This window comes from Osmerus eperlanus, chromosome 6 (assembly GCF_963692335.1).
Source record: "Osmerus eperlanus chromosome 6, fOsmEpe2.1, whole genome shotgun sequence".
Taxonomy (NCBI): Eukaryota; Metazoa; Chordata; class Actinopteri; order Osmeriformes; family Osmeridae; genus Osmerus; species Osmerus eperlanus.
In genome coordinates, this window is record NC_085023.1 from 9,864,496 (window position 1) to 9,892,485 (window position 27,990).

The following is a 27,990-nucleotide window of genomic DNA, read 5'->3' on the forward strand; positions in this document are numbered from 1 at the left end:
CGACGCATAGATATGACGTTCTAGTAAGACAGACAGCGATATCAGCGAGACCTCAGCATTAGTACCGTAGCTGAAAGTCTTGGAAAGTTGAGGCTATGTACCTACAAACATGTCTTAATCTGCTAGACAAGTGGGTTCCCCTTCGTTCTTTTGGTGAGCAGTCTCACGAGCCCTACTTATCCGGCGTCATGGAGCCAACCAGTTAAATAGTTATTTTGCACTTGCGTTGCTACCTGCATATACCTACAGCTGGCAACTGTGCTCTGTTTTGCTCCTAGATTCAGACCTAGCCCCGGTAAATTGTAGAGCTAGCTAACTACTACACTTCTGTTGTGTGGGAAGCGCAGGAAATACAGGAGCACACCCCACAATTTCCCCAGAAATTGTACCCTCTCTAGTTTGTACTGTTCCCACTTTCTTTGAACTAGATAACATTAGAATTGTTTGTGGACTCTGCTGAACCCTTATATGGGGACTTCATGGAAAATCGCCAAACACTGCAGAGACATTTGTAAGTGTTTACCAAGTGGTGACCAGAGTTTAGGGAATTAAAGCCAGGCATAGTGATTGTAAATAGAGAAAACACTCACTCAGATATTTTTAGCAGCGGGCGCGAAGGGTGTAATTTTACATGGGTGGTGCGCGTGTGCGGAATGTAACATTTGAAATAATTTTTCAAATATTAAATAAAATGACACGACTGCAAAACACAAGTTTACAACACATTTAGCATCCCAATCTGATGGCTTTGTTTCCTCTCTTCACTCATCTCTTACAGCCCTTTTACTTGCTCCACTCTGCTCTCCTGTTCCACTACTTCTGTCTGTCTACTTGTATAATAAGGTTACATTTGAGAATGAGTATCTTAAATAAACATTGTTGGCAATTCTTTTATTCATTATTTATGAATTAATGTTTCTGTTTTTATGATTCATTGAGTTTGCTAGCTTAGTAGCTAGTTAGCTAGCTGGAACATTTTTGGGTTCTGCTGCCAACAAGAACAGTAATATATCTCATCTGTGAAAGGTTTACCTGTGGTATACCATCAATATACAACGACTGTCAATCAGATTTTGAGTTTGGAAATAGCCATTGTATACACAATGTCACAATATATTGTCCTTATTAATAAGTTGATATTGAGGGGGTATAAGGGAAAAACTTGCCTGGGGCGCCAAATGTGCTAGGACCGCCACTGCTGGTAACGTAATCCTATCCTGTGCCCTGTTTGTCATTGGCTGAGGAGAATATGCTTTGCTGTACTTGGTCTGTTGTTCATTTGGTTGTTGTGACTTTGCAAGAGATTGACGTCCTGTCATTGTGCCAGTTGCGAAGTTTAAAAGTGACTTTGTTTGAGTTCAGTGGAATGGACATCTCTAAAGTCATGTACTTGCGAAAACATGACATTCCATATAATTCTGAACAGCGGTGGCAATGATTTATGTACATAAAGCAGCCACTGAACTGGGTGGTCAGGGGTCACTGCGCTCTGAGACTCACCCCAAGGAGATTTCGGGGGATGTAGCCCTCCGCATCACCAGCACGTGCCCACCACCACTCAACCTCGTCCTCGTCCTCCCTGCGGATAATAGTCATGCAGTCACCCTCACGGAACGCCAACTCGTCAAGGTTCTCGTTGCCGTAGTCCCAAAGGCCATAGACCACACCCCTGTTCATGATGCCCATCTTCTCCTGCACACCTGGGGGGTTGAAGCAGAGAGGGGTGAGGTTGGCATGGTCCATGATCAAATTCTCACACATGTACATCCACTAAACTACGCAGTTATGTCATAAGTGACACTTTAAAAGAGTTCAGTACAATTTTATAAAACTTTTGGAGCGCACCTCGAAAAAAGATTTGTGACATGTTTTAAAATGTTACAAATAATAAAGCGAGACGTTACACTAAATCTTTATCTTTTGAATTACATGTTTGTAACACAATGTTTGGAAAGGAGTTTACATTTGTACGTTGTAGAGCTCAGGGAAACCATTGTTCACTGAAACATTTATGCACATACATACTTTCAACAGAGCACCAAAACGTTTGCATATACAGTATGCACACCGCACCACTGTTAGTGGCCCAGATAAGCAAAGAGAGAACCAGAGAAGATTAATGATGACTGATCTCCACTGACCATAGAGGAACTGGGAGCACTGTGTGTAGCCCTCCTCCATCTCCTCACACTTGTCCGCTGCTGTCTGCATGTCGCTGTAGGTCATGGCGAACACGGCCGCCCCCGACTCCACCAGGAACTTACACACCTGCACGTTGTTGCATGAGGCTGCGCAGTGCAGGGGGGTCCTGGGGTGCAAAATACAGAGGAATAGGGACAAATTTAATGTTAAAAGGGAAGTATATAAAAAAACAATATAATAGATAGACTGATGTGATATTTATAATCATCAAGTGTGACAGGACCTGGTATTTTGGTCCTCAAGTAGTGAAAATTGTTGTATGTTTGTTGATTTTTGCTTATTTGAAAGATTATTTGAAATCAGTTAGAAGAGACATGCCTTAACCAACCTACTTTACAGATTATGAGTATTCTGTGACCTTAAACATTTTGTTTATTCTATTGAGTGACTTTTTTAACGCTTCAACTTTCACATCATATATATATATATATTTTTTTTTAAAAGGTTTTGCGTTCTAGTATGATTTGAAAAATGCCGACATGCAGACTTATTTCCCAGCTCCAGTCACATACAGTTAGGTCCATAAATATTTGGACATTGACACAATTTTCATCATTTTGGCTCTGTATACCACCACAATGGATTTGAAATGAAACAATCAAGATGTGCTTTAAGTGCAGACTTTCAGCTTTAATTTCATATTTACATCCAAATCAGGTGAACGGTGTAGGAATTACAACACATTTTATATGTGGCCCCCCCCTTTTTAAGGGACCAAAAATAATTGGACAAACTAACATAATCATAAATCTAATTGTCACTTTTAATACTTGGTTGCAAATCCTTTGCAGTCAATGACAGCCTGAAGTCTGGAACCCATAGACATCACCAGACGCTGGGTTTCGTCCCTGGTGATGCTCTGCCAGGCCTCTACTGCAACTGTCTTCAGTTCCTGCTTGTTCTTGGGGCATTTTCCCTTCAGTTTTGTCTTTAGCAAGTGAAATGCATGCTCAATTGGATTTAGGTCAGGTGATTGACTTGGCCATTGGAGAACATTGCACTTCTTTGCCTTAAAAAACTCTTTGGTTGCTTTCGCAGTATGCTTCAGGTCATTGTCCATCTGCACTGTGAAGCGCCGTCCTATGAGTTCTGAAGCATTTGGCTGAATCTGAGCAGATAATATTGCCAGAAACACTTCAGAATTCATCCTACTGCTTTTGTCAGCAGTCACATCATCGATAAATACAAGGGAACCAGTTCCATTGGCAGCCATACATGCCCACGCCATAACACTACCTCCACCATGCTTCACTGATGAGGTGGTATGCTTTGGATCATGAGCAGTTCCTTCCCTTCTCCATACTCTTCTCTTCCCATCATTCTGGTACAAGTTGATCTTGGTCTCATCTGTCCATAGGATGTTGTTCCAGAACTGTACAGGGTCTTTTAGATGTTTTTTTGGCAAACTCTAATCTGGTCTTCCTGTTTTTGAGACTCAACAATGGTTTACATCTTGTGGTGAACCCTCTGTATTTACTCTGGTGAAGTCTTCTCTTAATTTTGGACTTTGACACAGATACGCCTACCTCCTGGAGAGTGTTCTTGATCTGGCCAACTGTTGTGAAGGGGTTTTTCTTCACCAGGGAAAGAATTCTTCTGTCATCCACCACAGTTGTTTTCCGTGGTCTTCCGGGTCTTTTGGTGTTGCTGAGCTCACCAGTGCGTTCTTTCTTTTTAAGAATGTACCAAACAGTTGATTGAGCCACACCTAATGTTTTTGCTATCTCTCTGATAGGTTTGTTTTGATTTTTCAGCCTAACGATGGCTTGCTTCACTGATGGTGACAGCTCTTTGGACTTCATATTGAGAGTTGACAGCAACAGATTCCAAACACAAATACCATACTTGAAATGAACTCTAGACCTTTTATCTGCTCCTTGTCAATGAAATAACTCCCATGAGGGAATAACATACACCTGGCCATGGAACAGCTGAGCAGCCAATTGTCCAATTACTTTTGGTCCCTTAAAAAGGGGGGGGGGCACATATAAAATGTATTGTAATTCCTACACCGTTCATCTGATTTGGATGTAAATACCCTGAAATTAAAGCTGAAAGTCTGCACTTAAAGCACATCTTGATTGTTTCATTTCAAATCCATTGTGGTGGTATACAGAGCCAAAATGATGAAAATTGTGTCAATGTCCAAATGTTTATGGACCTAACTGTATGTTGTTTCAACAACAGCAGAAACAATGCAGAGTAAGTGAAGTTGCTTTCAACTCACCACCCGTCGCTGTCAGCTGCGTTGACATTAACGCCGAACTGCACCAGGAACTTCACAATCTCCGTGTGTCCGGCACAAACAGCATTATGGAGAGCAGTAATGCCCTCATCATTGGGCAGGCTTGGATCCTCTACCTGGCAGAGAAAGAAAGAGAGAGAAATGTTAAGATATATTCTACTGTAAAATACACTCTCACATCGAACCTCTCATTCCAAAATCATTGGAATTAATACATAGTTGGTCCCCATTTTTCTTCTACATTATACCTGCTTTCACTTTTCTGCTATAACTGTAGTAGTGACTATGATTTTGGAATATGAGGTCCAACAAGCAGGTATCCACATTATTTTAATCTATAGTACATAAAGAACACATTTCTACACACGTATACATAAATATACATAGAGAGGGGAATAATAAGTAAGTAGCGAGTACAGAAAAGATCCAGCATAACTCTAGGTTAACCATACAACGCACTGCTATTAATATCTCGGAACTGACATTTGTATCCACTGTGTCTCACCTCGTAGATGATCCTCTGGACTAAGTCGTACTCCCCCTCCAGGGACGAGTCCAGCAGCAGCGCTAGGGGATTGAACTTCACCCGCATGCTGTGGTCGATGCGCTCCGAGCCCGACTTACGTAGGTTAGTCCGCTTGCCCTGCACGTGCCAACACACACACAGACACACACGGGTGAGAAGAGCGCTCTGCAGCCATCAAGAAGCGCCCAGGGGCCAGGCTGTGGATGATAACTTGTGTAGTCCTGTCTCAGGTCTGACCACCAACGCAGAGCGCTGGGTCCCACACACACACACTTCAGGTGGAGGTTGAAAGGTAACTGACCCATTCCAGCTAAGGGCTCACTATCGAACCGACTGACCTATAGAACAGGGGTGGAAACTGACTAGTCTCGCTGAAAATCATCCCCAAGCCGATTACTTCCCATAAAACTAAAAACCCCTTTGGGTCCTTTGCAAAGGGGAGGGGGCCAATAAGGTTTGGTGAGGGGGGTGGGGGGCAGAAATGGGTCACAACATTCATATCCCTCTGGGTCCCGAGGAAGAATCCCTGGTGGTAAACCCTCTTATGAAGGGGATTGATAGAGGCATTAAGGGAATAATGGAGTTTATTTACCGGATTGGTAATGACGCCATCATATCTGGTGTTGGACGTGTGTGTGTGGGAGGGGGAGGGCGTGTCATCCGATAATGCAGAATTAAACAGGACCCGCCTCTTTCCAAAACAATACGTCTACTGATAAGTTATATAACAGTGGGAAGAGAGGGGGTTGACCTTGGTGACAGCAAGGCCAGGACTGGTGGCCATGTTAGGTCTGGACCAGCACAACAACCCACGACCCTTTCTGGTCCTGACAAACAACATGTGAAGGAACACGCACACTAAGCTGTGAGAGTACAGGCTAGGGGCTCAGGACTGGCACGGGGAACTGCTATGTACTCAGTACATCACTGAACGCTAGCAGTGTATCTGAATAAGGACGAGTATTCTGATTGACTGAAGCTTTAGACATCATTGAACTCAGAAGGAACATGGTCTCTGGTACCCCAAACACACAAACATGAACAGGACATGGCCTACCGGTGGCAGTGTGATCTGTCCTGTGACCTCCGGGGCCTTCATGTTGAAGGTGTCCTCCCCCAGAGCCTCCTGTTCAGCCCCACTGGGGTAGGGGGGTGGGGGGTAGGGAGGGAACTCCTCTACGAAGGACTCTGGTGGAGTGGGCGGGTTGGAAGGTGGTGGGTTGGAAGGTACGGGCTCCTCAACGCTGGCCATTGTGGGCGGTAGGGGGAAGAGGACATCTTCGGGCCTGGGGGCAGGGTGTGATGGGGGAGGAGGGGGAATGATGTCCTCTGTGTCTGTCTCCGGAATTTCCGTGGGGGGGGTCTGCTCGGCCGAGACTGGGGTGGCATTCGGTTCCGGGGTGGGGATATAAACCCCCTCTTGCGTCACTCCTGATTGGCTGCTCTCCCCGCCAGCCTGGGGTCCCGGGATGGCAGGCCCTGCCTCGCCTTCTTGTTCCCCTTCTCCTGGATAGGTGGGCATAGTGGGCGTGGTGACGGTGGTTTCCATAGCGGCCAGTGTGGTCTTCTGGTAGAGGAGTTTCTGGATGTTGGGCCCCGCGGGGCCCTCGGGCTCTGTGATGGAGCTGCGTTTCTTCAGGGGCCGGGGGGCGTTGTAGAGCTTCTTCCGGAGGGCCTCCAGATCCCCGTCGCTCTGGTGGCGGTAGGGGTTGGAGATGAAGGGCAGCAGCTTGGTGGGGCTGAGGGGCCGTGGAATGCGCTCCGCCTCCGGCTGGCCCTCGCCCGTAGGGCCTCCGGCCTGTGGGACAGCGTGGTCCACCTCGGCCTCTGGGCCGGGAGAGGGACGATCCAGATAGGGGTTCTCTGGGTGCTGGGAACCACCGCCTGGGATCACAGGCTTGCCGTACACTGAACACACAGACAGAAAATAGGTCAGAATTTGTAAAAACGACTGTATATTATTCAATTTCCTGCGAGTGAACATCGACTGAGCAAGCTGTTTGATAAAATAGAATGTATTGTTCTGAGAAGATCTGCCTGACAGTACACAGCTTAAGAGTTTCTAAACATAATTCTGCCTGAAGAAGACAGGTGGAGCAGATGGCTACGCTCCTGACCACCTAGCTAGCCAGTGGTGTGTGAATCTGCTCTTGTATGAGTGTGACAATACACCGTACTTCTGTATGCTTGCAATAGTGTGAGTGGTTTCTGGCTGAGCCAGAAAAGACTCAGGACCAACAGACAGGAGAACATCTGCATGTCTGTATGTATATGGGGTAATGTGTGTGTATGTAAAGTGGGTTAGCATAACTTAATGTTTAATTTTAAGTCTTGGATGGATCTCTCAACTTACAAGCTTTCAAATTTGATTCCCATAATGGTGCTTGAAGATTCATATAATGGAGCTTTTCTTAGTAAAGGAGTGACAATGTAGCAAAGGAGTAGGTGTACAAAATAGCATAGTAGCAGATAGCTAGGTAGCGCACAGGAAGTATGAGTTTTTTTAGTTGTTCTTACCACTAACAAAGCCGTTACCCCGGCTCTGGGAGCGGGAGAGAACCCCCTGCACCACCGGGGGGTAACTCTTCCCTGGGATGGGCTGCTGGGTGTACATGGAGTAGATGGAGCTGGCAGCCAGGGTCTGGGGCTTCCTCAGGCTCTGGCCTTGGCCGGAGCCCTCCTTGGAGGAGGGCAGCTCCGGGGTGAAGGGTCTGACCGTTGCGGCAGGAGGTGGGTCCTGCTTGGAAGGCAGGGGAAGGGTTTGGCTCTGGGATGAGGGCAGGGGAGTGCGAGACGGGGGCCTCTGGGCGTGGGGACCTTGAGGCTTGGCTTTGGGGAAGGTTCCGGTGTTGAGGCCTGGTTTGCCATAGGGGCCGCCAGGGGGGCCTTTGGGTTTACTGGGGACCGGGGGGGGCACCTTAACCGGGCCCTTGGCAGCAGACTGGGGAGGGAGCAGAACAGGAAAGGAGCAGATAAGATGACAATTAGCCTGGCTTTTAGATGCTCTTCTTTGGTGATTTACAATAACTCTTCAAATGCCATAAGTATGAACAAACTCAATTCAAGGCTAATTAGGTAAGGACCTATGTTAATGAGCAACAACAAACAATATGTGGCCAAGATCCAGAATTTCTATCCTATTTCAATGGTGGGTTTCCCAACCTCGTCATTGGCCTGCTTCATCCTAACCCCAGTTTTAAGAGCTGTAATCTATTTAAAAAGTCCCTTTGTGATAAACATTGCCACTTGCCAACTCATGGAATCAGTGTGTGTATGTGGAGCTGCTTTAATTCTTGCCATAAGCATGTTTAGGAACCACACCTGACCTGATGTGTGTGGGAGCAGAGTTCTCACCTGGGCGTCCCTGACAAGATCATCGCTACTCTGGTTCTTGCGAAGGGACGTAGCTGGCAACTCTGTGGGCTCAAACATGGAGAAGGGGCGCACCCGCCTGTCCCTCTTCTGCACCTCATTCTCATCTGTGGGCGCACATGCACACAACCATAAACTTCCAAAAATGCATGTGGAACATGTGGTGTGTTGTCGTGTCCAGTGTGTATGAGGGTGTACATGTATGTGTATGTGGAGGGCTACCTTGCTCTGAGTTGGGGCTGGGGTGGGAGGTCATTCTGGGTAGTGTGGAGGCAGAACCATGGCTAGTGATGTTAGACTCAGAACCTGGGGGACCCCACTCTGACAGCTTGGCTGAGAGAGAGAGAGAGAGAGAGAGAGAGAGAGAGAGAGAGAGAGAGAGAGAGAGAGAGAGAGAGAAGAGAGAGAGATAGAAGTTGGATTTTAAAGACATACACTGATGAAAGAGGCTGTCCCACATGATGATTTGGATGGACTGTATTGGTTACTGACTCAAATATTGAATAGCTTTTGCCTCACCCTAAAACACACACATGCGCACACACACACACGTCCTGATGCGACCATTTACAGTCCAGGTAACGCATTTGTTAAATTTGACCCATTTAGAAATGACATACAGCATGAAATCAACAAACCTGCTCAAACAGATGGGCAGCGCAACCAAACAAACATGACGAAGGGAGAGAAGCCGATGAAAATACCAGACCTTTTCCTATTTTTGTTCCAAGCACCTACGTACCTCGAAGAACAAGCAAGCAACACCCACGCGTCCTATATGACGAAGATGACACACACCACACAAGGAGAGATAATACCTTTTCTCTTGGCCCGCAGCTCTTTCAGAGGCTTAAGCAAGAACATGGCTTCTACAGAGGATGCAAGAGGGGGAAAAAAAAAAACACCAGAGAAAAAGCAGAGGTGTCTTAGATCTCCAGACCTCCAGTAGCCCTACACATCCTCTGGGTCAGGATCCCCGGGGCAAGCATCCCAGGTGGGGGGCCGGGCAGGGCGGGCGGGCAGAGACACCAGTGGAACACCAGAGGAACCTCCCTATCCGTCCGCCACTCGGTTGGAGGGAAGTGAGTGTTCTCTCTCCCCCCCACCCCACCCCCAGCCCTCTTCTTTCTCACTGCGTATCGTCTTGTCGAGTGGAAGTGAACGCAACATCACAGCAGACTTGGGGTAAAAACCTGTTACTTTTCACTCTTGCTCTTCTTCCACAAACGAGAGAATGGAAAGATGAGGCCCCAGTAAGGAGAAGTGGAGGGAAAAAAGACAGAGGAAAAGGAAGGTCCAACGAGTCAAGTGTCATATTCATGACGACTAGTTTTTGGAGTCCGGTCATTCATAGTTATTGACGACAACCCACCTCCCACCCCCTTCACACAGAGGGAGTTATTTAAGGAGGACTGGGCTGGCGAGCGAAAGAGGGAGGGAGTGAAGGAGTGCGTGAGTAAGTCTGACTCATCCTGTAGGAGGACAGGAACAACAGAAAGCTTTTTCTAAATGGGATATTTCCACCGGCATCCCCTGAATCCACATTCACCCTCTACCCGTTGTACCCATTCCTCTCTCTTTTCGTCCTCTCCCGAGAATGTCTGGGGACACTGATTCAAATAGCCCAATTCAAGGGCAGAGAGATACATTCCGAAGGTCCTCATGTATAAAAGTCCTCTTATAAAAGTAATACTTTAATGTAACAGAATACACCACAGTGAAATGTGGTACAGAAGAAGACACAGCAAGGCTTGACTCTGAGTCAAACCCCACATCCCATCTAGGGTCAGAGGCTACCCTTAGACTCAGACCGAGGACCAATCTCCAAGTGAATGTGCACTTGGACACCCTCCGGTGGACAGTTTCCATTGCGGGAAGAGCCAAGAGGAAAAGAAAACGACAAAAGGGGCAGAGAGAATGTATCATCCACAGGAGGGCACCACAACACAGCAAACTCCTCAAGGCTGCTCAGGCACAGAGAGAGTGAGTAAGAGCCGTCCTTAACCACTGACCCAAAGTCAGATTCTCCCTACAAGGTCCAAGGACCTAAGCAGGCTTTTCCGATCCTGGGTTAGTGGTTAAAGAGGCTGCCGGTGGAGGAGCGGAAAACGTCACAGCACCGGGGATATGGACTACCTTCTGAGCTTAGAGTCACGTCGCAGGTGCCCGCTACCCCATGATCCTCTGCTCCTACAGAGGGAGGGAACTTCCTGTCACATGTTGAGCCTCCAAGAGGTGACAGCTGGAGAGGTGGAAGAGGTTTGGTTGTGTGTGTGTGTAAAAGGGAGGGGTTTCTCTCACCAGTATTGGGCTTGGCGTGGGGGTCTTGGGAGGGCAGGGTGGCGGTGGCGTCTGGGTAGGCGGGCTTGACCAGCAGCTCATGCCTCACAGGGCCGCGCGGCATGGTGGACGACTGGATATATGGGCCGACCGCCGCCACGCGGGACGGGCCAGACTGCTGTCCTGCCTGACTGTCAGAGGGGACCTGCAGAAAGGGGAGAGAGGGAGAGAGCAAGAGCAGGGAGACGGAGGGGGTTGAGAGAAAGACAGAGGGTATGTGTTCGTCAGACCAAAAAAATACAGTACACAGAAAAAGAAAAATAGGCAGGGGGACAAAAGATGCAACCAGACAGATATGCAGATACACACTATCAAAATTCATGGAGTCACCTCCCTTTGCTTCACAGTAGATGAAGAAACAAACTAGACTACCAAACCCTTATACAATCGTTTCTAAACATATTTCAAAGAGCCTTCACAGAGTTGGAGAAAATCCCCAAATCCCCACATTATAAAGCCTAATGAAGTATAATACTGATACAAACGTTAATAATAAAGTTACTACACCTCTTACCCAAATTTAGATTCATTGAGAATCTGAACTTTTGTGCTAAAAAAACAATCTTATGCAATTAGTCAGATTACAAAAAGTACAAAAAAACTAAACAAAAAAACAGTAAACCCGCTCGTCTCCTGCATTAGGGAGTCGAGGCAAAAACAGTAAATCTCAGTCACTATGTTCTGCCGAGTCATGCTAAAGAGATCATACAAGAGTTCTGAGACATTACTCCAGCAGTAGTTACCTGAGGAAGAGCGTCTTTTGTAGCCCTCTCTTTACCCGGATAGCCATTCTTGAGAAAACAAAAACACAAAATGCAATGACAGTTCAAACACACTGACTGGACAAACTCCTTTTTATTTCCCTCCCGACCTCTCCCAATTCAAGCCTCTCAACTCTTCTCTGATCAACTCCTGGCATGTGTAGGACCAACTGAAGATTCTAGACAGGCATCTTTCTGGGCACCTCTCTCGGTATGGTTGGGCATGCTTGGCGAGTGATGTCAGTTCAGACCCTCACTGCTTGTTTGGCGAGGAGAGTGGCCGAGAGAGCAGTGTCTTTGTGCAGTTGTGAAAAAGCCCAGCTCATTATGATTCAAGGCAGAGTGGCGGTAAATATCCTTCTCACAGGGGCTTATTCAGTGCACCCAAGCACGCACACATAAGCACACCTTTACCTCCCACGCTCAACACTTTACGCTATAAAGAACTGAACCAGGCTGCTTTACAGCGAGGAAATCAGTTGAGAACTTGAATTTTTAGTGGGCAATTGTCGTGGAAATTTTGGAATACAGTTATAATGTGTGTGTTTCATATATGAGGAATGTGTTTTAACGGAAGTCTAAAGTTGATTAAGAAGAGTCAACTCCATTTGGTAGAGATGCCATTTGCAGTTTATGACACCTGGGGAGGAGGAGACAGCTGGTCTGGAGACAATGTGGATTCAACTGTATTGTTATTGTGATCTGAGGGAGCAGTTTAACTGATCAAGCTGCTCTGACCCTTCCTGTTGCATTGGGTGGGGTTAATCAAATACTTGTTTGAAGTTGCCCACACAAAGGACAGTTGACCATTTGACTGGTGAACTCCTGTGGTTTTACTATCTACTGGTTTGGGGAGAGATGCCACATCTAAGGACTGTGGGACAAATGGTACAGAGATGTATTGTTTCAAACTGTCACTGAATTGAGTTAGCCAATCATAGACTTGGTTACATTGATGGATTGACCTTATAGAATGCCATTTGATCTAACGTTTATATAAGGTAGCGTTTATGATTGTTCTGTATCACTCTGGCGAACGACCTGTGGCTAGCACCTCCTTCGTTATGACTGATCAGCAAAGCTTTGTTTAATATTACGTAATTGTATAGTCCAAATAAATTGTATTAAAACCACATCTCTTGACTGTTCGGATCTACACAGTGCCACTTGAATTTCCACCTTTACACACTTTGACCAGCTAATGTGTAGGGCATTATCTCAATCTGTAACAATGCAACTTTGACTTAGCACTTTCTTACCATGCACCCATTAGGCAATCGTCATACCTAAGAATTTACAATTACACAACCAAAGTGAAAGTTTTCTAACGTTAGTTTGATTAAAATATACGTTGGATTAAAATACAAGTTGGAAAGTGTTATCTTGAGAAATCCCCCAAAACATTAAAAGGTGTTTGATCCTACGCTTCTCTTCTCCACCTCATCTGGTGCGATTGAAGATCATTTAATCTAGCTTGACAATTTTCCCCACCTCTCTATCAAGAGGTGAGGAGCGACGTTAGTTTACATTGATCAGAAGGTTCCATGGCAACCAGAGTAGTTGAAAACAGGCGGATGAAAGATTTCCTCTCTTTCTCGAAGGAGAGAGGGAGAGGAGGAAAAGAGGGGAAAAATAGAAAAGAAAGAGACTGGACCAGAAACATAGGCTAGCATTGCTGTTGATTGGTGTTTTCTCCAACTGTATCTGTACAAGAGAAGGATCAGGATCCCCCCTAACATTCCAGTGGGACAGCCCCTTGTGCCTGGAACAGTCTGGAATGTCAACAGAGATGGCGGGCTAGCCACACGGCACCATCAGCACAGTCACCAGGTTGGTTCAGGCAGAGGGGTGAGAACAATGGAAAAAGATCACAGAGGAGTGTTTTCTCACCCCTTGTGGGGCAACCCTTTTGTTTTTTTTTGGTCTTTTTCCCTGGTGCAGAAGAAAGTCGGGTTGAAAAGAGGAAAGGGGGAGAAGAGTCTTACTTTGGGGTGGGCTGGCTCTGAAGGCCAAGGGATCTGAGGCTTTTGGGAGTAAACACACACACAAACAGGGTATTGATACTCACTCCAGCCACTAGGGAGAGCTCTGTGAGAGAATATTGTCAACCAGCAGCACCAGAGCTTTTACACACAGCTTGGCAAAAATAAAGCCTGAATCCAAATCAAGCAAGATAAGGATGTCTATGGTCAAGTCATGTCGTGTTTGGAAACGGGGGCATGGGTATTCTACTCAACGTGTATGTCTCTCCACATTTGAGCATGTGGATGAGAATATGTGTGTGTGTATGTATACGAGCGTAGAAAGACGCTCGTATACATACACACACACGTATGTATATGAGCGTCTTTCTACACACCGGCAGGTTCTCCTTGTGCTGCAGCGCAGCCTTCTTCTTCCAGAGACGGTCCCTGAGCTCGCTGACCCGCTTGTCCATGGAGGCCACCTCCAGGTTGCGTTTGTTCAGGTTGTCTCTCTGCTGCTGCAGCTTGCTGTTCTGCTCCTGGTTCAGCTTGTTCCTCATCTGGGGGCGGGATTTACGTCAGGTTAAAACTAGTGCCTTCAGTTTAACGCGTTATTAACGGCGTTAACGCAAACCCATTTTAACAGCGTACATTTTTTTAGCGCAAGATTAACGTTCTTTTTGGCCTAGCAAACTTTGTAGTTTTTTTTTCACATGCTGTTGCAACGGTTGCAACAACTACTGACGTTAGACAAACTACAACACCACACCGGATCTAGCTAGACTGGAAACAAAACAACAGGCACGCCGCACACACTTGTTTGGGCTTGCGAGCCGGCTAAAGAGTAGTAGGCTAACGTTACGTTTTGAGTGGATGGCGAGCGCGAGATGCCGAAATGGATGCCAATAACATCCTGAATGGAAAATTTACTTTTAAAAAGTTGCCAAATGGTTCCATTGACAAGACCAAAGTGATCTGTGTGTTTTGTAGTTGTGAACTGTGCTATTATCGCAGCACGTCCAGTCTGAAACACCACTTGATGGCAAATGATGATGAAGCACACAGCTGATGTGAATTCTCCGCAATGTTGTTTTCAATAAAAAAAAACATTTGCATCAAGCAATCCGATCCACTTTTCCATGTTGATAAGAGCATTAAAATGAGAAAAAATTATGTGACAAAAGGAAATCAAGGGACATTTAGAATAGATACAAATGTGCGATTAATTGTGATTAATCACGAGTTAACTATGACATCAATGCGATTAATCACGATTAAATATTTTTATCGTTTGACAGCACTAGTTAAAACACGTCCACAAGTGCGGGCGCATAAACTTCCCATACACAATGCACACATGCACACTCTTTCCACATACAGATATACTCTAAACACAAACACACACACACACAAACACACACACACCTGGAGCTCCTTGTAGAGTCGGTCGAGCTCAGCCACAGAACTCTGGTTGTCATGGTAGGCATCCATCTTTCCGTTCTTGAGCATCTCCAGCTGCCGGCTGAGCTCCTCCACCTTGGACACGGCCACGACCAGCTCCTTCTGTTTCTGCTGGAACAGGCTGTTCATCTGCTCGATCTCCTCTACTGCACCCCAGGGGAAGGAGGGAGGGAAGGAGAAAGACAGAAGAAGCAACATGAAATGTGTAATTAGCTACATCCGTGTCAACACGTACATCCCCCCAACCCCCTGTCCATCCATCCAGCCCACCCAACCCCTCCTCCCCTCGTGTGTGTGTGTTGGGGGGGGGGGGGGGGCTCGCCCGGTGCTCACCCAGCTTGCCGTTGCTCAGGCGCTTCTGCTCCACCTGGCCCTTGAGGCCCCGCACCTTCTTCAGACGGCTCTCCTGGTTCTCCACGTTCTCCCGCAGGCGCTGGAGCCTCTCCTGCTCCGAGGCCTGCTGCTGCTGCCTCTGTTCCTGCTGCTTGAGATAGCGCAGTCGCTGCTCCTGGTGGCGAGTGTGGGGGGTGGAGGGTGGTGGTGGTGGGGGCATTAGGAATATAGCATACACAATATAGTATTGGGAATATGGCTGACAGATTTGGTAACTCCACCCCTTGTCTACATCCTCTGTCCTGTCTGGCCGAAATCACTTGTGTCGTACACGTGACATTCAAAAGCAGTTTTCACATGAAAATACAATGTACACCCCTGGGGAATTTCCAGGTGATTGTGTAAGTGTGTGTATGGACATAGCAGACAGCATGTTTACTTAGCTAGTGCCCTCAAGCTACATTCCTTCTCTTTCTCTAGTCTCCACTGACACAAGCACACACATTGCCATGCAGCACAGGTGCGAGTGCAGTTTTGAGGTGCACCAGGTAAGCAAGGGGAGTCCCCACAGCTCTATCTCTCTCCAAAAAAACTGTATGACTTTCACCAACAACAAAAAAGAAAGATGTATACGGCCAGACAAGCCTATCGGATAGATGGAGTCTTAAATCACTATTAGTGACAGGAAAAGGTTTAAGACGACTCAGCGAGGACAAAAAGCTGTTACCGGACAATCAGTCAAACTGTAAATTACCCTCCACATTTCTCTGTTATCAAGTTGTCCCTGCTGCAGGTTTAAAGATCTCGTGAGGGTTGTGCTGAGCAGGAGAAGCCTGACTGATGCTGAGCACTAACAGTGATGGATGGATGGACGTGTGAATGACTGAATGGGACAGTCGCCACTTCCAGCAGCTTCTTCCCTCACTCCCTGCATTATGAATCCTTCGTTCTGCTGCGTCCCCTCATCATTCTCCCATGTTCAGCCTGGCTCACCCTTACCCCCCCCCCCCCCCATCTCTCTCCCTATCTCACTCTGTTCTCTGCTCCATCCCACCACCTCTCTTCCTTTAATCTCCCTCGCTCTCCAATCACCTTCCCCGTCACTCTCTCAGTTTTGTCGCTTCAAGTTCCTTTCTACCCCCCCCCCACCTGCCCCCCCCCCCCCCATCTTTGTCCCCCCTCCCGTACCTTAGAGGCCAGGAGTTGCTGTTGTGAGTCTATCTGTTGCTGCTGCCTGGCAGCCATCTCCTGGAGCTCAGCCAGAGTCATGTCCATCCGGGGGGCCACCTGGAGGGGGAGGGTCAAGATTATAACACACACACACTAAAGCTTAAATACTGTAGAGTACAGATCATGTATGCTAAACACACACCCACAGTTGCTCAATTTAACTAATTCAACAGTTTTGTATTGCATTGCACGCTAGTATAGTTAACCTTGCAAGGTACATGCAATGTGCACAACCGATTGCACATAGGGACTCATATTGTGCATTTATTGCATCACCAGTCATACGTGTGACCAAGCTTGTTTTAGTCCGTTGTTCTCCAGCTCTGCACCAGTGTATTTTTTTTTTCTCTTTTAAGAAGCTGCCTAGTTTGAAAAATAACAGCAGCATAGCAAAGCCAACTCAGAGGACGGTCGATGACTCATACAGTTTGAACGCTGCAGAGCTGTGAGTGGGACAGGCAGCTCACGTCTATGTTTATCAACAGTTTCTCTTTGAACTCCGTCCCGTCTGTCACAGCGGAAGACTTGGCACACTTCAAGTTGTACCTCTATAAAATTACATTGTTCCTTTTCTAAATGACATTTTTTAAATAGTATTTGTATTTTTTTGAAGCAAGAAAAATCTGAATTTACCCCGTTCTCCATTCTTCTGTCTGAAGGAGCCTTCACTCCGTTCCTCTTTGGCTCAGAGCTCCTGGAGCCACCTGGCAGGGCAACACGGAACATGGCCCGGTTAGAGACTGAGCCCAGACAGATTTCAGTCCCGCCCAAACTCATTGCATCTGACAATACTGTTGAAGCTCAGATAACTCAAAGCAAAGGCATGAGCACAGTTGGCCAACAGAATGGGTGAATATCTGATAAGAGTGAGGGGAAACCTCTCTCCCTTAATCTCTCACGCTCACACTCTCTCCAACACACTCTCTCCACACCTAGCTTGTTTCTGTTCCTGCTGGGGGGGGGGGGGGGGGTAAAGGTCACGGACAGCTTACACAAACAGACTGGCTAACATAATGTTAGCTAGGCGCTAAGCGCTTCAAGGAACACAAAGAGATCAGTGTTGCTTTGAGACGGCTCATAATCTTAGGATTTACTCTCTGGCCTCTAGTCATGCTGTGTGTCTGTATGTTCTATGAGAAGGTCCTATAGGTGTATTGTGGGCTTAAGTGGACCAGTAGACTATATCTTATCCCTCAAGCTCTGGCTCATGACCAATCCTTGGCCACTTATGTAAGGGTTCTGGACAACCTTTGACGCATGCTGCAAACATGGACTAGCATATGGAGAAATATGACTATGGCTCAACTTCATGACAAGAGGGGAAAATATAAAAAAGCATTTACTAAGGTCCAAATATGAGGGGCAGCTTACCTTACAAACCTGACAGTAACTAACACACAAACTTCCCAAAAAGAGCATGTCACAATACTTTTGGAGTAAGTTTAGAGAAAGACAGAGCAGAACAGGTAGAGTACCAGTGTGTACCGTTAGCTAACTGTGTGGGAAAAACAAGAGGAGACTTAGATAAGTGGAAAAGAAAACAGCCTGGCTAATCCCTGTGCCAGACTCAAGCTGTGAGGGTAGTGGAGGGCTTAGTTATGTAACAGGGGGGCCTGGGGAGAAAGGCCACGAAGCTTTGGGTCCAAAAATACTGCTTTCTATATGTCTCCTACACAACTAAACAGCAACAAGCTTATGAGGATGTGGTGACAGCTTTACACACATGCGCCCACACACAGCTCCACCATTAAGCTAAATAAGGCTTGTCCAGGGATTTGAAGAACAACTTCTAATTAGTGGGAGACTTCTGTTTCTCAGTCCTCCTGTCGAGCAGAGCTTCAATTAGATAGTTATGCAGGGTCTTGTCTGATGGGGTGTTTCCTGTGTCTGGTGTATGGGTTTGTAAAGGTCACCGGCGAAGTCCCGTGATAAAGCCTTTGCATTTACATAAGGAACCCCCCCACCCCCACCTCCAACTACAGTGGACACTCACCCGACTCTCTGCTGGGTGCTCGGTCATGGCGCAGGAAGAAGCGCACCTCGACCCTGTGCTGCCCCCACCTCTGGAGTACGTCCAGCATCCTCTCCCCCTCCCCCACGGGCCGCTCTGGGGAGGAAAACAAGGGGTTAGAGAGGGAGAAAAATATATTCACACCCACCCACACACTCACTATGATGAAATCCTGCAATAACAATACATATCGGTCACAGGGTTGGAGACGGAAGATACAATTGCAGGTGGAAAACAGGGTCAGGTGTAATATGTCGGGGGGGGTGATTTGACTTGGATTCTGAGTGTGAGGCTCAAGGCCCCTCTTCCCCCGCCATTTTATGAGATCTAAGAAGCCATTGGCTAATTGGGCTGATAGGGGACTAGCACAACAAACCTCTGTAGCATGCCAGAGGGAAAGCCAAACAGATAAGGTCTTCAGAGAAGACTGTGAAGACTAAAAGAAGTCCAAATGCTTTTATCTCTACATTTCCGATGTTTACACTGTGTCTAGATAGGCTGAACCTCTCTGTTCAGAGGGAAGGAATCCTCTCCATGTTCTAACTGGGAAATAGTCATGTTCTATGCTGTTAGGAAGGTAGGAGTCCACTTTAGGTTTTAGCCATGTTCTTAGCAGGGCAGGAACCTTCTCCAGGATAGCTTTGCCATCAGGAGGGAAGTGAGACGCTCACCGGAACCGCGCCACATCTCGGCCAGGTGGCATTCTGTTTCCCCTGGTTCCTTGCACAGATCCACCACGTCCCGGCACAGCGTCTCCGGGGTAACGGGCACCTCTGTAAAATGCTGGTCATTATTACTGAGGTACACTGTGAGGAACATCTGGAAGATAAGGGGAGAGAAAAGAAAAAAGGACAGTTGATTAGCAAAAAGATGAACAAAGTTGTGTAGTCCTTAGTGGCCTATTGGCCGGTAGCATGTTTAATTCCCAAAAACCTTCTGAGCTTGTCTGCGTGTGTGTGACACTGACACCAGCAAAGCTGCCCTTGCCCTCATTCCCCCAGGCGGCACAGAAACCTGAGCCCAAGCCTTGGCACTGTGTCGCGCCCTGCTGATGCTAGCTGGTGCTATCACCACAACGATCTGCTTTGTGCTAACGTGTTAAGGCACTCCAAAGGGGGGTGAATGGAAGAATCTGGCGAGGCTGAGTCAGACAGATGGCTGCATGACTGGCCCACTGACATTCTAAGAATAGGACTATCAAATAAGTGTGGTCTATTTGATTTTGTAATTGTAAACAAAGCTGGCTCAAGGGTCCTTAGATGATTTGGCTACCCCAGACACAGTTTTTTCCTCCAAGAGAGTATATTTCTGAAACACATCTGTCCCCAAGCACAGAGGACTTTCAAAGTAAAGCCCCAAATGTGTCCGTTTGTGATAAACCCTGGACAAATGCTGCCACAACGCTACAGTGTTGTCACCAAAACAGATGTTTTAAGAGGCTTTGGGCTGTGCCTCTGCAGTGCTACCTTCCCTTTTGTCATTTGTACTGGTAATCACAGTGGAACGAGAGCCTGGAGGGGAAATATAACACTGTACCTTAAGTCTAGAGCTCAGCTAATATGCATTCATGAGTGTGACATCCTCATACATAACCTACTTCCTACTCGTTCATTCCTCCCTGTGCAAACTAATTTCATTCAAAAACCAAGTGTACAACTTTTCTTTCATTTATTATTTAAAAAAAAGTTCTCCCTTTCAAATGCATTGTGCAAAGCTATGTATTTTTCACTTACTTAGGTTGAGGGGAGTGAAGAGGTCTGTCTTTAAACCACTGATCAGTTAACAACAATTAAAGATAGGGGTGTAACGATACACTCAGCTCACAATACAATACGTATCACGATACTGGGTGTACGATACAATACGTATCACGATACAATACGTATCACGATAATTTGAACGACATTTTAAATGAAACTGAAATTCAATTCACAGATTTATTTCCAAAACATTTTCAATAATCTTCTTTGTTGTACATACAATTTAGTTATCTCAGTTCATGCGATTTCTATAAATGCACGCATGACGCAGGTGCAGAGTAGGTCGCGCGATGGTAGCTCAACCAATAGGATCAAACGGACGTTATATTGTAAAAATATTGCCATAACTCATATTTTTACATATTGTAAAAGTGTTGTATTGCGATATATTGTTCCACGATATATTGTTACACCCCTAATTAAAGATAATGATTACTTTATTATTTCTATACCGTTTGAAATGTTCTGAATATAATAACCAATGTTTGATCTATAACTTGCAATATTAAGCTCATGAGCACATAACCCATGGTTATATACAGGAGAGAAATATGCCTATCTATTAATTATGTTTCTTGTATCATTGATAAACTGTTATTATTCTGTTTTATTATGCCTGCATAGCCATAGGTTGGGTCTTTGTAAGGTGTGACTATGAAAGGCCTGTGTCGCTGATGTAAGTCAGAGGTCACAATATTACCAAAGTGTATAATGCCATGCAACTTTGAATGAGCGACAAGGCCATTTCTAGGAGTCCTATCTAAAGACCTAAACAAAAGCATACAGTATCATACAGTAAGCATCTGGCATACAGTGTCCTTTTTCAGTGCCTGCAAAGGCAATGTTAATCATCTTGTAACCTCCCATATTGTGATACTATTGAACTCCCTTTATTTCCTGTATTCATTTGTCTTCTGTGATACTCAACTTGAGTGTAAGACACCTGCACCTTACATTTGTAATAAATACATTGATTTTGTATTGAACTTGTCTTGAGCTCATCTTGACTATTCCTTTCATTGACTTGGCACTTTCAGAGCAATTGGGCATTATCTAATACGTCTTCAGGTGGCGGGATTGTACATTGTGGCACTTCTTGGACAGTGCCTGAGAACAGAGACCGTTTAGTGTGGGTTATGCTGAGTGCATCAAGTCATGTAGGTCCTTGAAACACAGGCAGGGTGTGGTCCAGCTACACCCTCTCCGATAAAACTGTAGGTCATTTCTCTCTTCAGGTTGGTGAGTGATTGTGGTCTGACTCGGAATCTTACTAAACTAGTTGATTTATTAAATAGGGATCCTAATGGTCGCTTAAATAGAGCTAGTGAGACTCGGCCAATGAGCATAAAATCCTGGCCAGATGGGGGATTTCATACATGAAACAGTGTTTCCCCTATCATTATATAAGGGGGACGCCTCGCCCCCCGCCCCCCCCCCCCCAACGCCCCCCACCCCCCCCCCCCACCACAGTGTTACAGTGTTTGTTGTCCCACCCTGCAGAGGACCACCCGACAGTGTGTGTGTGGGGGGGTGGGGTGGGGGGGTGGGCAACAAACATGGAGAGCCTGGTCTGGTAAGGGCGAAAAGAGCTGCTGGCATCACCACTGTCAGAATTTACTAGGAGCAGGACATTGAAAGGACATTGTTTTCAAGCGTGACAGGAAAGTAGAGGTAGGGGGAGGGGAATGCCATAGAGCAAGACATTCAGTACAGTGAAGCCTATTTAGTTGAGCACTAAAATTAATGATCGAGAGCTGCCATCGGCCACTCACAACCTCCAGTAGAGGAGTTGGCACCTTGCTGCTTCTGACCTTCATCCCTCCCTCTCTTTCTCACTTTCACTCTTTCAGCCGCTCCACCATCCCCGTAATCGTTCCTTACCACCACCAACACCTTGCATATAAAATACTTCATAATATATCATATGAGACAGGAGAACAGAGAAAGACAGAAATGGCAGGAAAGTTTAGGGGCTTACAGTGTAGGTACACCTGTTTTTTATAGCACATTATAGCACCTAACATAGGCTCATTTTCATTTTCCTAACCTCATAAACAATTCTCTTTGATAGATTGAAATTACCTTGAGGAATACTGGATTCCTCACCAGTACTCTTGGAATGGGGAGAAAGCACCAACCGCAGCACAACGTTTCATTAAAGGGAACTCACTCTAGCCTTCACAAGGCCAAACTGGCCCTTCGCGGCATTAAAAATGCATAGACCCCACAGCTGCAGAAATTAAACAGGTCAATATAAACCTGATAGTCCAATTCAGAAAGAACGAGGCACCGCAAGACGACACACAAACCAAAAGTCCCAAAGTTAAAGCGATACGTCGGATACGGAAACAGGAAACCTATGGTAGGCTGGGGGTTTAGTCTGGTTTTACGTATTCTAAAATAGGACAACAAAATTGATGTTGGTGTTCTAGACCCCCTCCTTTGAATCATGTTGAGTAGTTTTTACTCATAAAAGGCAGAGGAAAGCATGAAAGCAAAATAGATTGCAGGTGGAAACAATATCCTGCTGTGTCTAGACGTCTGTCCCTGGCTAGTCCAATGATGAAAGGCAACATCAAACCTGCACTCAGACAAGAGTCAGGCCCCTCAGAGGAGGAGAGTGTCCCCAGCTGATGACACAGTACTGACCTGCACTCAGCCCTGACACAGGGGGGCCCGGCACACGCGTGCACGCCCAGGCCGTATCTTTTGGTCTCTCTGATTTGGCCCCGTCTGGCTTTCTTCACCGGCCCCAAAGGAGCCCAGGTAGACATGGGCCTTTACTGTAATCCGTAGCTAGGGGCAGCACTATGGGGAGGGATCTTAGTGCATCAGTGTCAAAAAAAAGGAGCTGATATTTGGGAACTCATAAGGATGATTATTTACAGTGCTGTGAGAAACTTTTTGTTTGTGCACATTCATTGATATCATATGTGGTCAAATTTTATTGCGGATTGTGCTGTTATTTAGATAGTCTTATTTGCACGTCGGCCCTGCGCAGGCCTAGAATGGTGACTGGAAGGGAAATTAGGACTACACACTGTGTCCTGACTGGGTATGGGTACAAAACAGGGAGGGGATTCGTTTTTTTGAATGCCAAGATGTCAGATAAATTGAAAAGATGTGCGCTGGGGAAATGTAGCACCTGACATCTTTCTGCCAGTATGGCTGTTCTGTCCTGATCAGTTTCCTTTCCCCCACCCTTTTCTATTTTTCCCCTTTCAATAACTGAGTTTTATGAAAACGTCTTAATAAAAACGACTAGCGACACAAAGCAGGAGCTGTTCCCGTTGCCTGGTGAATCACCCTGGCTACGGTTAGTCTCCTTATTCACCTCCCCAGTTACACTCTTCAGGGCAAAACATCCACCGTTAAAAAGCAACATTTTAATACCCCCTAGATGATGAAGAATCGTAACAACAGTGACTGTAAAGAAAGGTGTTTCATGCCAAAAAAGAAAGGCAATTTCTGAAGACCTTTATCAATCTGTAAAAGGTTACAAACACAATGTCTAAGGCTCTTGGGCTCCAACGACGAGCTGCACTATTCAAATCTGAGCCATGTCATCCAAATGAAGTTTTGAATAGTTGCTTATCTTCCAAAGAGTGGCCATCCTGCCACAATTTCTCCAAGAACAAGGCACAAAATGATCTAGGAAGTCACAAAGAATCCCAGAGCAACATCTTAAGTGAGGCCTCCGCTAAGGTCCGCTAAGCTTTTTGCTAGACACGGCATCAGTCATCAGTTACAATTATTGACTGAGGGGGCAACCACTTTTTCCCACAGGGGGAACTATATGATGTACCTAATTTTTTAGTTTTTGAAGGGTCCCTTTATGCATTTATAGGTTGCATTGCATGGGGTTGAATATCTAATGATATCCAGCGTAAAATATGCTAAAATACCGAAAAGGGCGCACAAATGTTTCATAGCTCATTTAAAGCTTTCTGCCAGCTTCTACTAGCAACCACCCTCTCTTTGTAAAAGCCCTTTCGACTTACTCCTGGTACAAATCCGATTTGTTTTATTGAGTTAGAGAGACGAGAGCATTCAGCAAAATGTCCTCCGCTGCAGTTTTTGACATCTGACTTCCAGAAATAAAGACGGTGCTCTAATGTGAGAGGTGACCTATGGAAACCTACCCTACATTGTCAGAGACACTTAAAGTCTGCATAGAGACAGAACTGTAGCATTCCTATAGGGTGCATTGAGAATACTGGAAAAAAATGTAACAGGCTGGAAGGGGGTGAACGGCCATGGGGTATATTACACATTCTACACACTTACAGGAAATTAAAGCTCTGAATGACACAATAGGCCTACATTTCATGCATTCTGGCAGATGTTGAAGGGAAAGTTTGTGTTGCTCCATAGTTGTCCACTAACCTACCTACCTGTAAAATCAGAGAGGTCATCTTGAAGAAGTCAAGAGTAGAAAAAGAAAGATGTCTGTGCTGACTGCAGAGTCACGGTGAAGCGTGTGACAGATAAGATACACCTAGGCCAAACGGCATGGGCAGAGACAGTTTTGTGGAGTCACGGCCCAGGGGTACCGGGGCAGCTGGGATAGCAGAGGCTTGGAGCTGGGGTTACAGTAGTAGAGGACAGGGGCCATGTCCTTGACCATACCTCAGGGGCCTGACGAGGAGCCGTTGTGCCTTGTTACGCATGCGTGCGTGCACACACACACATATACACACACACACACACAATTATAGATATTGCTGGGGTAAGCAATCAAGGTAACTAGGTCTTGTAAAGCAAGTCACCTCTGAATGGGATTACTAGAGATTCTAAGGCAGCTAGGGAGACTGCAGCAGAGGCAGCAGCAGCATTGTTATCCCCCAGTGTGTGTGTCCTCTCTGCCAAAGCAAAAGATTTGACACCATTCCAGCATAGCGGTTCAGTAAGGCATGGCAGAAATCTCACTACTTAATGTTTCGTTTCTCTTCATCTCCTAGAAGAAGGGGGCCCCGGGCGCAGAATGAAAAGGTCATCAGTATACAGGATGTATACAGTACAGTATCTCGAGCTACAAGATCTGACGTTTTATTTGTGGGATGAGTCGGCAGCAAGTCCCTCGCCTCGAAGTTCAGCCGAACCTCCTCCTTCTATCTGCACTGCACCATTTAGCCATCTATCCTTCCGCATCCATTATCGCTCTTCGCTCCCCCCAACCCGTTTCCCCCACTCTTTCTACAAGAGAAGCGCCTAGAACAAATGTTTACTTCCAGCAAGCAATATGGAAAACTTGGAAATCTGGGAGGAGTCGAACTTTCTGTTGCTTGACCAAAGTTGCTGTTGGATTATATCGGCTATCTGACTGGAGTTCAGGATCCAGGGTTCATGATTTATGTTCTAATACTGCATCTGATCTTCAGGTGCAATTACTCAGAATCCAATTTATTGACCGATAACTCCATAGGCTTGAAATAAGCTAAATCTGGGAATCCATTACACTGAATTAACTAAATTACTTTTATACACAAAAATGAGTCAAAATGTGGAAATAAATGCTTAAGGAAGAGTCTAGAGTCTGCTTAAAGAAATCAGTCCAAAAAGTAAAAGAAATTGCCATCATATTACATTACATTATATGACATACAATACAGATGCGGGTGACTGAATGATAAGAATTTCCCCAGAAGAATTAGCCGGTACCAGGTAGTTTGTGAGTGAGACCACCCCTGTGACACTCAACTCTCTCCCTAGGGTAGACTAGTGTTTCAGCCTTTGACATGAACAGTCACAATGTCCTCACTGTGTGAAATGGAGTCCTTCAGGTGTGTAGGGCAACTTAAACACCCTGACCCAGGTACAGTAAGGTTATAGCTGTTTAGATCATTCGGATGTGCTTCCTTTGTCTCTATTGAATCAAGGTCTGTGACATTTGTATCTCGTAGCATTACAGGACACATAAAGCAGTAGGCCTATAGACACTTTCAAATAATTTCTAAAGGCATCCTGTTAGTAGTTCATGTCCCTTTGGGTTTCAACTCCTCAATAACCAGCTTTAATCATTAATTAAAATGGTATTTTGGTATAAAGTATTTTCAATCTGGATTATTCTGATTGGTCTACCATTTGAAAACATAATCGGAATGTTTGGTTCTTGTGAAGAGTAGGGTTGCACGAATATCTCTAGCCTAGCGTGATCATGATAAATGTAGGGTATAACATTATGTCAATATTACCCCCCCCCCCCATTAGACATGTCTAATCCAACATTATGGCAGAAAAATTGATCATAAGTGGTTGTAAGATTATGTCCATGCTGGGATACAGTTAATTTCATATTGTGCCCTTGGATATTCATCATACAGTATTAGTGAATGCCATCTTACGTAAGCTGGGAACCTCCCAGAGAGTAAACACAAAAGGCTAGAGTGGCCACAGAGAAAGCCGACTCAGGTTTCTGTTGGCATGGGCCGAACAGCAGGGCTGCCCACAACATTACCTAATTTCACCACCATAACCATGACTGACGTCAGATCTGCTTGACTTGCTGTCTTTGTCAAAGCTGTTTGATGTCAGGCACATTCAAGTCAGGTGGGAAAAAAACACATGCCTTACATTCTCCATTTAAAAAAAAAACACCTGTTTCACAAGTTTCACCCGTGAGAAAACTCACAAGGAAATGGCTTTGAACAATTCTGTCTAGCAGCATTGACTGAAAACAAATGTCAGGGACATTCAACCTGAACACAAAATGTTTCAATTCAATATCCCTGTCTTGACTTCAGTTTGACCTGATGAAAATGTTGAGTAATAAACTTTTAACAGTAGCTCATGATGTATCATTCTTCAAAACCAACTGAGCAAAGAGCTTGGGTTCACCGAAGATAAGCACAAAGTGTCAAATGTTTGTATTCTGCCTGCAGTGGTCCAATAAGAGATAGCCAATTCTTATCAGGGTTTGGCCATAGGACAGACACGTTGGCCTCTCCCTGACCATGTCATAAAGAGTCAGAGGGACCTATTGTCCTTAGAAAACAGGGACCCCTCTACACCGTACGAGCCAGTCATTATGCAGCTCAATAGAGCGCCCAGAGAGAGCCCTGTACAAGCAGGGCCACAGGACATTGTACAAGCTCAGACAGTGCCTCTTGTTAAATGTGGCTATATTGTGCTGACCGTGTGCTGATATGACAGACATGTTAATGTGATCAATCTCATTCTCTCTCACACACACACACACACACACACACACACACACACACACACACACACACACACACACACACACACACACACACACACACACACACACACACACACACACACACACACACACACACACACACACACACACACACACACACACACACACACACACACACACACACACACACACACACACACTCTCCAAAAGAGTTAGGCAATAGCCAAGGTCTCATGTGGCCTGTAAAGAGGTCCTAAAGGGAAACCTGGAAGAGAGACAATTTATATTGATGTCCATGACAATGGAGCCTGGCGATAACAAATGTCAGGGTGAGAACAGCAGAGCTAGGTCATGCGGGAGCAGCAGTCATACCAGAGGCTGGGACCACTCCATCACTGTTTACAAGATGATTTATACACCAATCCAGCTGTTTTACTGGAAAGGGAGGACAAGAGTGGTGTGTACACTCCGGTGCACATGTCACATGCACACACATACTACAGTTTTGTGCTGTAGTAATACTGTAATGTAATGTGCATGCACATATATGAATACCGATCACATCAAAAGTTGCAATGGAAAAACGTATTAAGCTGTACTCTTAATTTACAGGACAACAGGAT

The 27,990-nt window shown here is 45.7% G+C and overlaps 1 protein-coding gene across 3 annotated transcripts in view; it reads right to left on the reverse strand.

Moving 5' to 3' along the window:
- tp53bp2a (tumor protein p53 binding protein, 2a) overlaps positions 1-27,990 on the reverse strand; it is a 31,062-nt gene that overhangs the window by 1,904 nt on the left and 1,168 nt on the right. Inside the window, exons 3-21 of one of the 3 annotated variants that reach the window (XM_062463358.1) lie at positions 19,117-19,264; positions 18,428-18,541; positions 17,068-17,138; positions 16,393-16,491; positions 15,205-15,379; positions 14,836-15,017; positions 13,806-13,970; positions 13,432-13,470; positions 11,429-11,476; positions 10,647-10,830; positions 10,482-10,535; positions 8,568-8,678; positions 8,328-8,452; positions 7,491-7,914; positions 6,031-6,881; positions 4,953-5,090; positions 4,430-4,563; positions 2,142-2,308; positions 1,501-1,700 (exon numbers count right to left, since the gene is read on the reverse strand). In XM_062463358.1, coding sequence (XP_062319342.1) covers positions 1,501-1,700; positions 2,142-2,308; positions 4,430-4,563; positions 4,953-5,090; positions 6,031-6,881; positions 7,491-7,914; positions 8,328-8,452; positions 8,568-8,678; positions 10,482-10,535; positions 10,647-10,830; positions 11,429-11,476; positions 13,432-13,470; positions 13,806-13,970; positions 14,836-15,017; positions 15,205-15,379; positions 16,393-16,491; positions 17,068-17,138; positions 18,428-18,541; positions 19,117-19,264 — 3,429 coding nt within the window. The remainder of the gene's footprint in view (positions 1-1,500; positions 1,701-2,141; positions 2,309-4,429; positions 4,564-4,952; positions 5,091-6,030; positions 6,882-7,490; positions 7,915-8,327; positions 8,453-8,567; positions 8,679-10,481; positions 10,536-10,646; positions 10,831-11,428; positions 11,477-13,431; positions 13,471-13,805; positions 13,971-14,835; positions 15,018-15,204; positions 15,380-16,392; positions 16,492-17,067; positions 17,139-18,427; positions 18,542-19,116; positions 19,265-27,990) is intronic. The other 2 variants (XM_062463359.1, XM_062463360.1) reach the window with 2 other exon arrangements.